The sequence below is a fragment of the Lycorma delicatula genome, chromosome 3 (genome assembly GCF_047948215.1).
Source record: "Lycorma delicatula isolate Av1 chromosome 3, ASM4794821v1, whole genome shotgun sequence".
NCBI lineage: Eukaryota > Metazoa > Arthropoda > Insecta > Hemiptera > Fulgoridae > Lycorma > Lycorma delicatula.
In genome coordinates, this window is record NC_134457.1 from 119,901,827 (window position 1) to 119,917,859 (window position 16,033).

A 16,033-nucleotide genomic window follows, 5' to 3' on the forward strand; every position below is an offset into this window, starting at 1 on the left:
CCGAAGGTCCCGGGTGCGAATCCCGATCAGGCATGGCCCTTTCAAACGCTAAAAAATTGAAATTTCATCTCATCCTCTGATGCAATGCCTAAAGGTGGCCCCGAAGGATATACAAAAAAAAGCGGTGTCCGTTAAGAACTTACCAAGGAAATCCCTTGGATATTTACGGTGTCAGAAGTTGGCTGGTTGAAGAACCTTGATATAAAACTGGTCATGATGTACGCAATTCATACTATTCAAATTTATTTTTTAAATTTATGTTTCTACACCTTCAGAATTTCTATAGTATAGATTTTATCCTTACGGCAAAAGATACTTAAGGAAAATTATACATATTAATGTTTATATACGTATTTACGTTAAGATAAACGAATAAATTTCAGATATTCTAGAATATCTGATTACTTTACTTAGTCTGGTTCCTAAATAAATCTGAAAATTATTATTTCATTGCTCGCTGACATGAATATTATACATTTGTTTATCTACACATTTTCCTGGGTTTACATGCTTATATTAATTTACATAACTCGCTACATGAACGTAACGAATTTTATTAATAAACATGATGAGTCTGGGTGGAAATTCAAGATCTATCTTTAGCATTTGTCGCTATACTTCAGGGAAAATAAAAATATTGTTTTATTATGAGAACCACTGTGCTCTTGTTTGTAGCATGAGTAACTTAGACAAGCAGCAGGAATTCTGTTAAAATTTATCCCTTAAAAATGCCAACTCCGTAGTTAGCTAAATTTTAGATTTTTTAAATTCCCTATACAATGTACTAGTCGATTGGAGCTAGGGTCTCTGGAGTCCCCTTCTTTCTAATTCAATAATGAGGTGCCCATACTTCCAGTGAATGTCACATTATAATTATGGTATCAGTTACATTATAGTTATTACAGTTTCCGTATTGTTTGTTCATAATAGGAAGAGAAAATGCAAAAACAAATTTGCCTTTTAGAAGTGAAGGCTCTTTGAATAATATCCGATGTAAAATACTTTTACGGAACATTTCACAAAAACATTGACCCTACAGACAGTGTAAATTCTCGGGTATTATAGTTTAGAAGCCTGGAATGTGGTCATAAATTTTAGAATCAAGGGATTACAAAACATTGAAATTTAAAAAAAGAACTGTTCATAAAATTTTGTTTATCTGCAGAAATTTCACTTTTACAATGACTCGAATTTGGCAGTAAAGATGCTGTTAAACCTTTGGAGAAATCTCAACAGGAACACAAGAGATGTGGAACGGTTTGTGGCAGTATCAAGAAAACGATTACCGTTAATGAAAATGGTTCAAGGTTTATTCAATCTTAAATAACTAGTTAATATTTTTATATGTTGATTAGTTTTAGATTTTTTCTTTTATTACTTTATTTTGCTAAATGAGTCCTGATTAATTATCAGTCATTGGCAATTCATTTCTGTGTGGTGAAACAAAAACAGTTAATAAAAATAATTAAAAAATATAATTATTCTTTCAGTAAAAAAAAATATTATTCCTGAGTTTTTTGTAAATATAAGACGTGGAAATGTCAGTATGCATTATCCGAACGCGTTGAACCGCTTCATTTTTGTGCCTAATCTTACAACTATTGTTATAGAAGTATACTTATCAGCTCTTGCTAAAATGTTGTGTCAATTGGTAGGGATGGTAGGGAATCAAATAGAGCGAGCATATTGGCTTCGAAAGCACTCTTTTGGAAACCTGACATCTATTTTCAAAACTGAATTAAGGAATCATGTATTGCATAAGTTAATTTTATGTAACTTCTTCGAAAATTCTTCTCATCACTGCGCTACGAAAAAAATGTGTTGTACCGTAATTAAGAGAAAATAAATTCAAAAATAGATTAGATATTTTATTTCTAGTTAAACGTTATTTAACATTTTTTCGACTTCGCTTAAAGTTTTCTCAGCCATCCACCTGTAATTCTTGTCTAACTTACTCGTACTAAATTTTAACGCTTATACGTTAGGCTACATTACTCTACTTTTTATTTTTCTAATCTTTTTTTTATTTTTTTTTTACCTCCGGAACCACTGTTAGGTATTGCTTCAGAGGATGAGATGAATGATTTGTAGCGTGGGTGAAAATGCCATGCCTGAGCGGGATTCGAACCCGAGATCTCCAGATGAAAGGCCGAGACACGAGTGGTAACGTCTTGGCCTTCCATCCGGAGGTCCCGGTTTCGAATCCCGTTCAGGTATGGCACTTTCACACAAGCTACAAATCGTTCATCTCATCCTCTGAAGCAATACCTAACGGTGGTCCCGGAGATTAAACAAGAAAAACAAAATCTTTATTTCTCACGTGTAATATTGGATTCTTCTCTATGCCAAAATATAACATATTCTTTTACCAAGATATTACTTTCCTATAAAGCCAAGAATATTACTGCATGTGCAGTAATCGTTGTGATGGCAGTGTGATGTCAAAATCATTGCTGTTCTGTATTACACGGTAACAGAATGACAAAAATTACCTCTGCTTTATTTGTGAACAAATAAATAACGAACTTATTCCCCAAAAAGAGATTTTTAATTCGGTAATTGCACACATAAAATTTAATTTGTATATAAATATTCATACTTGATTTTCGGGTGGATGAATGATAATTTTATATAGATAACGTATTTAATTTTCTAGTCAACAGTCTGAAATTTGATCTTGTAAGCATAACTCGGTAACTAAAAATAACTACAACTTATAATGTTATGTCGTATCCAACTTACTGCGTGGGACGATGAATCAAAGAAATCCTCTTGTATACATACCACCGCCATTTCTCCTTTCTCTTAATACTGCTTTCCTTCCCGTATCCTCATTCACCTAATCGTAAATCGTTTGCTAGGTCTGCTTCTCAACTTTGTATAAATATTAATAAAAAAAATATCTAATGTAGATCTAAAAATTTTAAAATTTCAGTAGCCTTGATGAATTTTTAAAACCGTACGAGGTGCATAGTTTAGTTCCTATCCATATGCGCAATAAAAGTACTGCTTTATTATTATATTTATAAACAGTAACTTCCAATGAACCCATAAAAGCTGAAATCCAAAAGGATATTTTTAACTCAAATTTTTATAAAAAGTCTTCAGGGAGACCTCCGTCTTCTTTTCAAATAGCTACAGCTGATAGTAGTAAAAGTTGACACTTATTTACTAAATTATAGTAAGGAAATTTTACGCTGCATAAATTAATTTTTAATTTTCATAGTCCGTATTCGGGGTTGTCAAGACGCTTGCCAGTAAACACATACACTTATACACCATACACTTCTATATGGTAGAGGAGTATGGGTTCCTAAAAGTAAGGATATAAGTAGGATGCAGGCTGTGGAAATTTTTGAGGAGTTTCAGGGGTGTAACAAGGATGGATAAGATGAGGAATGACAACATTCGTCGGGATTTTGGGATTTATAATGTTAACAATGAAATACGCCATTATAGAAGTAAATAGGAGAAGCATCTGTTTTATACGCAGCTGTTCCTTTATACGCACCTGTTGGTAGGCGCGATAGACCTAGAAAACGCTGGAAAGAAGCTGGAACAAGTGACTCACCTAACCCGTGATGAAATAATGATGATGATGATTTTCAAAGTGATTGCATCAATATTAGACTCATTAAATAAAAAATTAAATCAGTTATTTTTGTTAGTCCATTAAAAGCAAGCCGTTTGATAAAGTTATGGCAATTGTTTCAATTTAAAAAAAAACTTTAATATTGATTTGTAATGAAATTATAATGAGTTTGAACTGAAGATGGATATATCCCCAAAAAACATTCTTCTTACAAATTTGAAGGTAAAATAAATAAATTTTTTTTATTTCTGCCTTGATGGATCCATTTGATATTAAATACTTTCATAAATTATTAGATTTTATCTACATGTAATTGTTTCACTGTGAATTATTGATTACATATAAGATCGCTAATAATTACGAAACAAGTAAATCTCTGATAATTAACATTAAGAAAGTGTATATTTATGTTTACTACAATTTTTAAATATATATTTATTTCATCATTCCTTATACACATTTCAAAACTCTTCAATCGAACAAAAAATATGTTTAGGTGGGTTCTGTTAAGTATTATGAAATGTGATAAGTTCTTACAGTAAATTATAACGGACACAGCAACATATCAACTTAAAGTTGTTACGGGTTACAGGTATGGGTTTGAAGATAAAGGTAAAAGTGGTGTTTAATTCTATATTATGTTTGTTTGCTTAATAGTTATTCGTTATCAAACGTGCATTAGCGTTTGTTGCCGGCGTACGGCACATTATTGGTTCATTAATATTAATCACGATTCATTGTTATTTAACTTTAAAAAAACCATACCAACTGACCTAAGAAGCAAATACAAAACTAAATACAATATCTTTTAAACACTTTCAATTTATCTTTATAGTTAGTGTTTCTTTCACTCTTTTAAAATTATTCTTACACTTTAAAAAACCCAACTCTTCTCGCTTCTTAACTACTACTCGCCTTTACTATCTAAAATTAAATCTTTAATAAGATATATATATATATATATATATATATATATATATATATATATATTACATAAGTCAAGTTAAATAAATATTACGACTGGACGGCTATGAAGATGTAAATACAATAAATAAATATAACAATTAATATTATTTACAACGTTAAACTTATATTATTAGTAGCGTGCAAGAATTATATCAGTTTAAAATAATCGTGCCGAGAAGTTATATTAACTAAAAGTGTTGGTAAAACTAATAATAATAAAAATATATTTTACATTTACTTAGTGATAATACCGTAATAACAATGAAAAATAAGGCTTGGCAAACGAGGAGCAGTAATGCGTGGCGTGAAGCGTTTTAAACTAAAATTCATTACATAACGTTTAATACAGTATGTAGTAAACAGTATAATCCACATGAGTCTTCATGTTATAGATTGGAATACACTTTCTATTGCTGTGTCGATTAATGTTTGGGATTCTCACAAATATTTTAATTTACTTTCTTGTTATTTATTTTAATATTTATTTTTTAATTAATAATTTCATTCAATTCAGCTGATAGATAACTTTTCCTAACGTAAAGGTACATGAATTTTTTTGTTATTTTGTTTTTTAAACAAAAACATCATTATTATACATAATCTAACTGAAATTGATTAATTACAGTTTAAAATATCCAATTTAAAATATTAAATGTAAGAGATCAGATAGTCCACCGATAATTATTCTGTTATATCTTGATAAACATTCTCAATAACCTTTCAGAAAGTGGGGAAAAGTTACTCCAATTGTAACTGCACGCCAAGGGATTTAGGGATTTAGTTTATATTATTTTTTTGCACCAAATTTAAAATATTATTAGCAAAAATGCAAGGTAACAATATAAGAAAGAATATACCGTAATATATACAAAAATGATAAACAATCAAATGTTTTAAGTCACCGTATAGTATAGCTAGTATACTATGGTGACTGGTATACTATGGTATACTAAGGTTAGGTATTCTAAACCTAACCTTAGAACCACCATAGTAAACCTAACCTAATCTTAGGCCGGCCTCCGTGGCGCAAGTGGTAGCGTCTGGGCCTTTTATCCGGAGGTCCCGGGTTCAAATCCAGGTCAGGCATGGCTGACGCACGCTTCAAATCGTTCATCTCATTCTCTGAAGCAACACTTAACGGTGGTCCCGGAGGTTAAAAAAAAACCTTACCTTAGAACTCTCGACTTCGAAAATCAGCTGATTTTGCGATGACGAGTTCAACCACTAGATTAACCCGGTTAATAAAACCGGGTTAATCTAATTTGTTAATAAAACAAACAAGAAAGCTGAGTATAATAAAATGGGTAAACTTAAAACAGAAAGCAACGTGAAAGTCCATCAGTCCAATCTAATGAGATAAAAATTCTAATTAAAAAAAATACAAAAATTTATAAAAATTTTAAAAGTAATAAAAAGTTGGTATTGTGTTTCTTACAGATGTTGATTTATCTACGGACTACAATCAAACAAATATATGGACAAAAATCAAAAAATTTAATCTTCAATCGGTTAAAAACATTTAAGAACATCCGTGCTCAAGTGTCATAATATTTTTTCATTAGATTCACGCATAGACTGTCGTCTGAAAACTATCTAAGCCACCAATGCAACTACCACAAGCTGATAAACAAAGCCGATTAAAAATAAAGAGAGGGTCGAAGCCGATGTTAGAGAGGGTCGTTAGGAATGAGTGAAATTTAAGAGACCAGTTTCTAGGTTCCTTCAGATAAACCTAATAAAATGTACGATTAATATACTATTATTGATCAACTAGCTTCATAGAAATTAAAAAAAATATCGATTTGAAAGTCGATTTCGTGATGCATGAAAGACCAAAAAAAATAAGTTGGAGCACAAAACTTCATTTTTTATATTTTAGAGGTCTTAGTTTAAAGATCTTACCTTAACTAGGATTCGAATATTTTAGGTTTATTACAATCCCCGAATGCCCGCTCCAAAAATCTACTTCTAAGTTTAAAGTTTTGGAATATCGCCTGCACATGTTATATCTGATCCAATAAAATATATTGTGTTGATAACAAAGAAATATTTTAATTTTGATGTCACCTTCCTGCTCCTACGAAAAACTGTGCAGTTTAAAATTAATCACTAGAAAAACTATTAGTACAGTATTAATAGTACAAAACTAATAGTACACTATTAGTACATTCACTCGCCATTATGCCATAATATTTTTAATATATATATATATATGGCATTATAACTTAACGATGGGACGAAGTTTTCATTAATTTTTAACGTTTGTTGTACTATTTTCTTTCTGTTTATTTTCTGTAAAATTTTTGACATAATTGTGTTTCGAGTTCTTATAGATCCCACTATAATAACGAAGGATTTTTATAAATTGATCTTAAAGACGCGTGGTGGTAAATTAATTTTTTTTTACCGGCAATCTTGCTAGTGATTTATTTTATAATAGCATTGTATAGTTTTCCGTGGAAGGACAAAACCTTAGAATCAAAGTATTTGTTACATATCATTACTTTTTTTGGGGAGATCATTTGTAACATGATAGGGAAGATTCCTACACTTTGCCTTGGAAGTGATTTTGAAGTTTTAAGAATATAATCTGTTTTTTGGCTTTTTATAAGTTGCCTTTTATGAGTGGAAAAAACATAAATATGAAAAAAAAATTTATGAAGTTTTGTATTTATTTTTGTTTCTCTAAACCTAAACTTATGATTTTTTTTCTTTTTCCTGTTTAGCCTCCGGTAACTTCCGTTTAGATAATACTTCAGAGGATGAATGAGGATGATATGTATGAGTGTAAATGAAGTGTATAGTCTTGTACATTCTCAGTTCGACCATTCCTGAGATGTGTGGTTAATTGAAATCCAACCACTCAAGAACACCGGTATCCACGATCTAGTATTCAAATAAACTTATGATCTGTGTTTAATGTAGCTTGGATAAATCCTCCTGATAATACCTCACATTCTGATATAATTTCTTAACTTATAGAATCCTACTACAATCAGAAATGAACTAAATAATTTAAACAATTTACTACTTGCCACTAATTTAAATTTGAATGATAATGTACGCTAGATTACATATTATATATATATATATATATATATATATATATATATATATATATATATATATATAAATTCTAATATAAAATTCGTTTATCTATTTTTCATAATTTAAATGTAGTAAGGAGATTATGCTAACCAGCCAACAGTACGGAATCAAGAATCTTGACGCTCCATTTGAATTCTTATTTACTTTTTTTTTATTTCAATATCTTTTCTCCTGGAAACTATAATGTAAGTAAAAAAATTAATTAAATAAAAAAAGAAATTACAAGATTTTTCTACATTTGTTGAAGCAATATATATATATATATATATATATAATATTATTATGTATATATATATATATATATATATATATATATATATAATTTTCGTATGTATATTTATTTATATTCTACTTTTCATACACTTCCCTCCGATTGCTAATCTTTAATTTTCCTTAACATAGTGAAAGAAAAAAATCAGTTACATTGAGAATTTAATAAAAACCTAACAATAATTACGTTTATAGATTTGATACAAATTTATAATAATTTTATATCAGATCTCTGATTTGTACACATCATGAATATTAAAAAAAAAACAAACTTTAGGGGCCCTCTCACCACCCAATTTCTTTTCCTACCTACTAATAATATGCCAAAAATTTATATTTTATTTATTTACTTTTTTTGGTCAGAAAAGATTAATTTTAATTTAATCTATCAATACAAAATTTTTTGTTATAATTTACTCATGTTTTTTTTTTTTTTTTTAGTTTTTGAAAAACACTTCGGTCTTTTTTGTTTTAGCTTTTTCAGCTTCTTTTAAAAATGTTCCTCTGGAGGAAGTTTTTCAGAAGAAATTCACCATTTCTTCGGGTTCTAAATGATCTTACAAAAAAAAAATTAATTACTCATGTAATTAATTAAAAATAATTAATGTATTAATTATTTTTTTATTATTTTTCAAACAATTTTCCAAATTGTTGGAAAAGTTTTTCCAAACTTTTTCAAATTGTTTCATTCTATTACTTTCTTACAATAATTAAATTTTACAGCAGAACTGATGTTACAAAAACCATGAAGGTAAGAAATGGAAATAAAAATACCTAGTCCCTCTTTTCCTAACACTGGTTGGCTGGTACCTTATATTATTATGCTTTTACGGCCAACATAGGACCACTTAAGTTAATTTTAGTTGGATCTTTTCTGAGAAAAGCGTGTTATTTTACTCTTCCGAGCTGCCCAGTATTTCTTCATCCGTTCAGATCTTGCTTTCTTTTCTTCATCCGTAAACACCCTCTTCGTCGTATTTTGTCGTTTGTCTGTCTTTTGTTTAAATCTAATGCTTTTGTCTTTTAGCTTTGTAATTTTTCCAGTTTTATTCTGTAGGTCAGTCAGGAAAATTCCCAATTCTTTCATATTTTCTCTAATTTCTTTGATCCATCCTACTTCTAGCTTTTGGAACCAGAGCTTTTCAATGATATTTCTTGACAGTCTTGTTTCCGGTGTCCTTATGAGATGACCAAAGAAAGAGATTCTTTTTTTCCGCATAGTACCAGTAACAGGCTCTATTTCTCGATACACCACCTCATTTGGCACAATCCACCATTGGCCTTCTTTTTGGTGTTTTTTATTGATACACGTTCTGACAATTCTCCTCTCTATTTTCAGAATTTTTTCAATTCGGTTTTTCTGAGTGATTTTGAAAAGGGTCTCGCTTCTGTAGGTGACTTCTGGCTGTACTACAGTTTTATAATGTTTAAGTTTTGTTTTAGCAGAAAGGCATTTTTTGTTATATGTTGACCAAGTTAATTTTTAGGATTTAATCATTTTATTTGTCCTGTTCTGCCATGTCACTTTTTCATTTAAATTATAGGTTATTATTTCCCCTAGATATTTAAATTGTTTTACTATTTTAATTTTCTGATTGTTTACCGTAATGTGCTCTATTACCAGAGGATCTATGGCCATTCGTTCAGTTTTTTAGAAAGAGATATGAAGCCCTATCTTTTGTGCTAGGTTTTGAAGGCTCATGATTTGTGTTTTGGCTTCTTGAATATTATTTGCTAAAAGAGCGAGGTCATCTGCAATTACCTTATATATATATGTATATAAATTTCTTAAAGATTCTATTGGTCAGTTTTATTTTATCATAGTCTATCTCTTTACCATCAGTATTGTAGGATAAAGATTCTTTTTTCTCCAAGTGAGTTAAGATACATAATTTACACAGTACTTGCGTAATCGTAATTTTTTACATTATGAAATGATTTTTTTTTTCTTTTTTCATTTAAATTACTGGAAACGTTTTCAAAACTCTTTAATTTGTTGCTATCCATTAATTCCCAAATCATTATAATGTTGGCCAACAAATTTATTATTGAAATTAAAAAAAATAATAGATAAGAAAAACAAAATGGAAATAGAAAATCTAATCTTTCAATTCTGAAATCCCAGTATGTTTAGCGTGATCTCATGTTACATCAAAATTACGAACTTCATAAAATTTTATTGTTTTGATTTTCAAAATAGTACACAGGAGGCTCTTGTACTTTACTCCAGCTGAAAATCTAACCGATTCTAATATAAAATTCGTTAATCTATTTTTCATAATTTAAATGTAATAAGGTGATTATGCTAATCAGCTAACAGTACGGAATCAAGAATCTTGACGCTCCATTTGAATTCTTATTTACTTTTTTTTATTTCAATATCTTTTCTCCTGGAAACTATAATGTAAGTAAAAAAATTAATTAAATTAAAAAAAAATTACAAGATTTTTCTACATTTGTTGAAGCAAAAAACGAAATTACTATCCCATGATATATAAAAAGGCGACCACGAGCCTATATAAAAATGCTTACGCAAAGCATTCATTCAACTTTATCAAGTTGATCAAGTAAAACATTTGCGGAAAATTATATGATATAAGATTTAACGCAAATAGAAGTCCAGAAATTATTTATACATGTAAGTAGTATGAGATATTGTACCGGTCATTCGCTATTCAGAATTGAGATATTAAACATATGATATTAAAATTCGAACCTTAATTTTTCATTCCATTTTAAAATATTTTTTTAAAACATTTTTTATGCTTTGAAAGGTAGGGTAAAAAAAAAGAAATGGGAAAATTGAATACGGAAATAGAAGAATTCATAGCTCTATAGAAAAAAAGAGAAGATGATCATTCGACTGGCTGTAATGAAAGTTAAAAAAAATATTTATTTTACTTATTATCTCTAAATAGATTTATACGCTATAAATTTTATTTCTTTTTATGATTGTTACAATAATTTTTACCATTTTCTCTTCTTTTCTTTTATATCATTCTATTGTCAACTTTTATTTTATAGAATCTTTCTTTTTTGTTTTACTTAGAGATTATTTTATTGGTTTTGAAGTTTTATTTATTTTTTATTGTTAATTTAGTTAAAAATATTTTTATTTATTTTTGTAGATCTTTTTAAATAATTTATTTCATTTATTATTCTTTTATTCGTGTAATTTTTGTTTATAAGCATTATTTTTATTTTACGATAGTCCTCCTCTAGCTTTTGTTATCGTACATGTAGTCTGAACGAAAAATTACACTGAAAAATAGATAAAAAGAGTCGCGGACACAAAAAATAGACCTAGGGAGAATACGGCAGTAATAAATAAACAGAAACTCATATTTATATTTTTTATAATATATTTACATTAATTTATTTTTTACATTGTTATTAAAGTAATGAAATATAAAGAAACATTACTGTAATAAAACTAAACACTCTTGTAAGAGACCACTGGTCATCGGCCTCTTCTGTTTCGTATTTTTTTCTTTTGCATTTATTTTCAAAAAACAGCAGTTTCAACTTTCAACCGAGAGTCCTGTTACAATGGTTTTATTTTCTTCAGGACACGGAAGAAAAAAGAAACTTCTGATACAACAGGAATAATTCAATAAATAATTTGTGTAATTAACATAATTGCTCAAATTATGTTATTCGTGTGTATGTGAGTTATTCGTATATTTGTGAGTATGTTATGTTATTCGTATTCGTGTGGGTAATTCGTCACTAAAACGTATACAATGCGCAAATAATCACTGCTTTATATTAGCGTTATATGTTTTAGTAAAGCCTATTTCTGATGTATTGATAGTGATAATAAATTACATACCTGTGTTGGAACTATATTCGCCTATATATCTTTTCGTTAAATATCGTACAGTGACAGCTGAAACAATTAGGAAAAAATTAATTAATTATATTAAATTAAGTTGTAATAAAATACTATTTATTAATTTATTAAATTATACATAATTACATATATTAAGATAAATTTCCCTTAATTATAGTAACCCTAATAGCATAACCAAACATAACATTAACATACAAAATTACCTACACTTACTGGCTGTATACGGAAACATACATTAATTTTAGCGCTTACTGTCGACCATATAAAATCTGATTCAAATAACGTATTAAAACAAAGTATAATAAAATTTAAAGTAACTGGACTCCACACAATTTTTAACTTCCTGGCGCCAATCGAAGATGTCAGGATAAGTGGTCGTTTAATTTACTTTTTTTATTTAATACGTCACTGAATTATTTGCTCGTTAAAATTCAAATAACAGGTCTACTGTTATTACATAAAACCACTTGGTCACTTGTTTTTGCACTCTGTATGTATATGTGTGTGTGTGTGTGTGTGTGTGTGTGTACACGCATATGTATATACATACATAAACTACTGCGATAGCTTTAGTTATGTCTGAAAGTCTTCGTCGTTTTCCGTCAAAATGACGATGGTTGCTACCCGTACTCGTTTAACAGCTGCTGATATTTCAGCTTTCCCTTTATATATTAAAAAATTTCACTAATTGATTAATTTTTTTTTTATTCATTTTATTCGGATTTTTTATTGTGCTGGTTTTAAGTTTCAAGAATTATAAACAAAAAAAAATAAAACAATAATAGTTATCATTTATTAAATAAAATAAAAAATTAGACATTTGACTTTAAAAAAGTCAAAACTTGTCACCCGTGTTTGTTAAATCTAAGTTATTACACTTTCACAACGTAGTATAGATTAAAATGAATACACACTCGCAAACATTTATAGGCACACCAACATATATGTATTCAAACAAAATTCCGATTGCAGCGTCTTTCCGTTTGATTTTTATCAGTTGTTTCTGTCAAAAGTGATGTCTTCTTTACTATTATCTGCACAGACTCATACAGGTCACTCGTTTTATTATCTTTGAAACCGGTTACGGGTTATTGTTTTTGTTAATATACATTCACCGTTGTTTTACGGCTCAAGCAAATATATTAACAGACGTGTTGGCATACAAACAGCGAAATCATTCTTGCCGACAATTCCTACTCCAGTAGTTGATAAAACAACTTAGAAATATCTTGGAGTTTCTGATTAATTTTATTTTAAAGTATTACCTTATAATTTAAAAATAAAAAGAGATCGTTTTTAAATCAGAAAATAAAAAATAACATCAAATTTATTGCTCGTATGAACATAAAAATAAACTCAATTTTTACGATTCTGTATTTTATATTTAATGAATCGCGTAATCGATACTGATTTTCTTATGTTTAGCAACAGAAATTGGAAACGCGTGAAATTTTAACTCATTTCATTACGACAATTTGTTTTATTTTCATCACAATCTTAATTACCTATTTATAGATGATTATCTTTATTACATTAGTGTATCTTCTTATGTTATGACATATAAAACTGATTTCTATTTTGTTATTTCATTAGTAATCACATGGTCCTTGTTTATAATAATAAAGCTTTGATTAGATCGTGTATCAATTTTATATTTTTAATTTTTATTTAAAATATTTGAACTCCATTGAAAACCCATTTACATTTAATTAATTAAAGTATCTAATTTGTTGTTTACTTTCTTATCATTTTGTATTATTGCTGTACAAACAAGTTATAAAATATTTTATTTTTGATTTGAACTGTTTTTTAATGCGTAATATGAAACGTATAACTTTCTTTAGTAAAACTCACTGATTATTTTGTGCAGCAGGACGTTTTGAAATATTATTTCATCAGAACATAATCTACACTGTTATCATAAATTACGAAAAAAAATTATTAGCATATTGTATTTTGGTAAAGATTATAAGGCCCGTAGTTTCTCAACAGATCCTTTAGTCGCAGCCACCGGACAATAAACAGAATCTCTGATTCCGGAAAACGAACCTTCTAAGGGGGCCCAAGGCTTCCATTAAGGGGCTTCCTCGTAGTGAACATCAATTCCACCCTTAATTGCTTGAAAGATCGAGGAATTTTTACTTCCTTGTACGAAGTAAAGGAAGAGTTGCAATCGCGAAAGATTTCGGTTTTCAGATTTCAATGGAAATATCCATTTGAACCATCCCTGAATCCATTTTGACTAGTTTTTGGCGTGACGTCTGTACGTACGTACGTATGTACGTAAAATTTCAACATAGAATGTTGGAATTTTGGATTTTAACTGTTTTTATCTAGTTGTGCACCTCCCATTTTGATTGCAAATGACTTGACCAAAAATGTCCAAAAAAGCCCAAAATTCAAAACATTTTGATCTTGGACTTCATCTTAACTGCAGTAATAAGCCCTCATTCAGAGCTTTTCAACGGTATATCATAAGTGGTACTTAGTTTCATTGGTTCCAGAGTTATAATCATATAAAATATTAATTAATGAAATATTTGAATCTTACAAGCGGAAGGCACATCGGTTCAAATTCGACTTCATTTCCTTTTTTTTTACTTTTTTCTTTAATTTAAATATATTGATTTATTAATAATTATTAACTTCTGATTATAAAAAAATCCAATAAATAATAATTCAATAATAACAACAAAATAAAAAATAAAAAAAAAAATAAGAAGTTATTAGTGAAATAAAATTTTGTGTACTTTTAAAAATGTGTATACTATATAATTTAATAGGCACAAGGAAGTCACGTAGTCTCCACATCAGATTTTTACTGCTGAGATGAGAAAAACACATTGCTGATCAATCATTTTACGTTGACTAACTTAAATGTTTGTTGAAAACAAAAATGTCTTTCCTCAAAAATTATTAAGCTATCCAAAAATAAGGTTTTAAAGGACAAAGAAACAAACACATGATAGAATTGATTGACATGTGAAAGTATCCAAGTGAATCATAAATTTTCAATCAGACCTCTCATTTATATGTACCTCCTATTTATAAGAGTATTATAGCAGCTATAGAGAAATAATGAGAATCATATAGAAGGAAAGCGAGATATTTGATTAAGTTACAGAATGATTTGTAATTTGCATCACCAAGGAGATACGTTCTTCAGTATGTTCTGATGTATTAACAATTATCTTATTGTTAAGATTGGGTTTTATATATGTTTCTGATTTTGTTCGAAAAGGATAGAGATCAACATGAAAAACCGAAAAGAAAGTTTTTTTTAAAAAAATGCATTGAGGTAAAATATTTATTTAAATGGTTCTAGGAAATGAAATGATTCTTTGAATTTAGAAGGAAGAGTAAATTTTTTAGTTATACTGAAATAATCATTTAATTTTAATAAAATCGCATGAAAATAGTTCAACATGAGAAAGTTATAAGATATGCAAGTGTATCCAATTGATAGGTTGACAATTTCATTACACTTAGAGGAGGAGAACTTTGTAGAGTAGGTGAGAAAGATAGTCATTACGAAAGAGAAAGAAAAAGATTGAAGCTTTCGAGATGTAGGTGTATAGGAAGGTGCAAAGAATAAAACTGGTGAACGGAGAAATGAAGAGGTGATTAGCAGAAGTTTTTAGTATAAGGTATTCCTACATACAATTCAGAGAAGGAAAGGAATCGGATTGAATGTGTTCTGACAGAGGAAGAAGTGTTACCAGCTCTAGAAGGAACAGTTGAAGGGATAAAGAAGAAAGGAAGGAAGAGATTGAAATAAAGAAAGGGGGTATTAGTCCATAGTTCAGAAACAACTGGTTACAAAAACAAATTGAAACAAGGATGGTGTATTGAATTTGCCACAGAACAACACATCATGAAGAAGAAAAATAACACGTGTAATTTTTATTTTATTTTTAGCTGCATTGTACACAATCTCATATTATTAAGTGTTAATTTTTGGTAACAAGAAATATATTATCAAACATAGGGCAGTCTCAGGGAAATTAACTAAATCTTGTTTTATTTAGCTGACAATGATGACCATATAACTTGATGCGACATAAAAGAGAAAAGTAGTTCACGGAATACTAATAAAGATGTGCTGAACGATCATTAAAATACACTGAAGAACAAGATTACGTTCTAAAAAATACTTTAAAAAATTTACTTAAAATCTAAACCTAGGTGGCCATTCGACTACTAAACAGACATCAACATTAGAAAGCGAGTAAAATTATAAATAA

General features: G+C 28.9%; 1 protein-coding gene across 2 annotated transcripts in view; it reads right to left on the bottom strand.

Annotated features, from left to right (window-relative positions):
* Positions 1-16,033, bottom strand: part of LOC142321940 (ras-related and estrogen-regulated growth inhibitor-like) — a 167,338-nt gene that overhangs the window by 108,156 nt on the left and 43,149 nt on the right. For both annotated transcript variants that reach the window (XM_075360470.1, XM_075360471.1), the window contains exon 3: positions 11,769-11,825. In XM_075360470.1, coding sequence (XP_075216585.1) covers positions 11,769-11,825 — 57 coding nt within the window. The remainder of the gene's footprint in view (positions 1-11,768; positions 11,826-16,033) is intronic.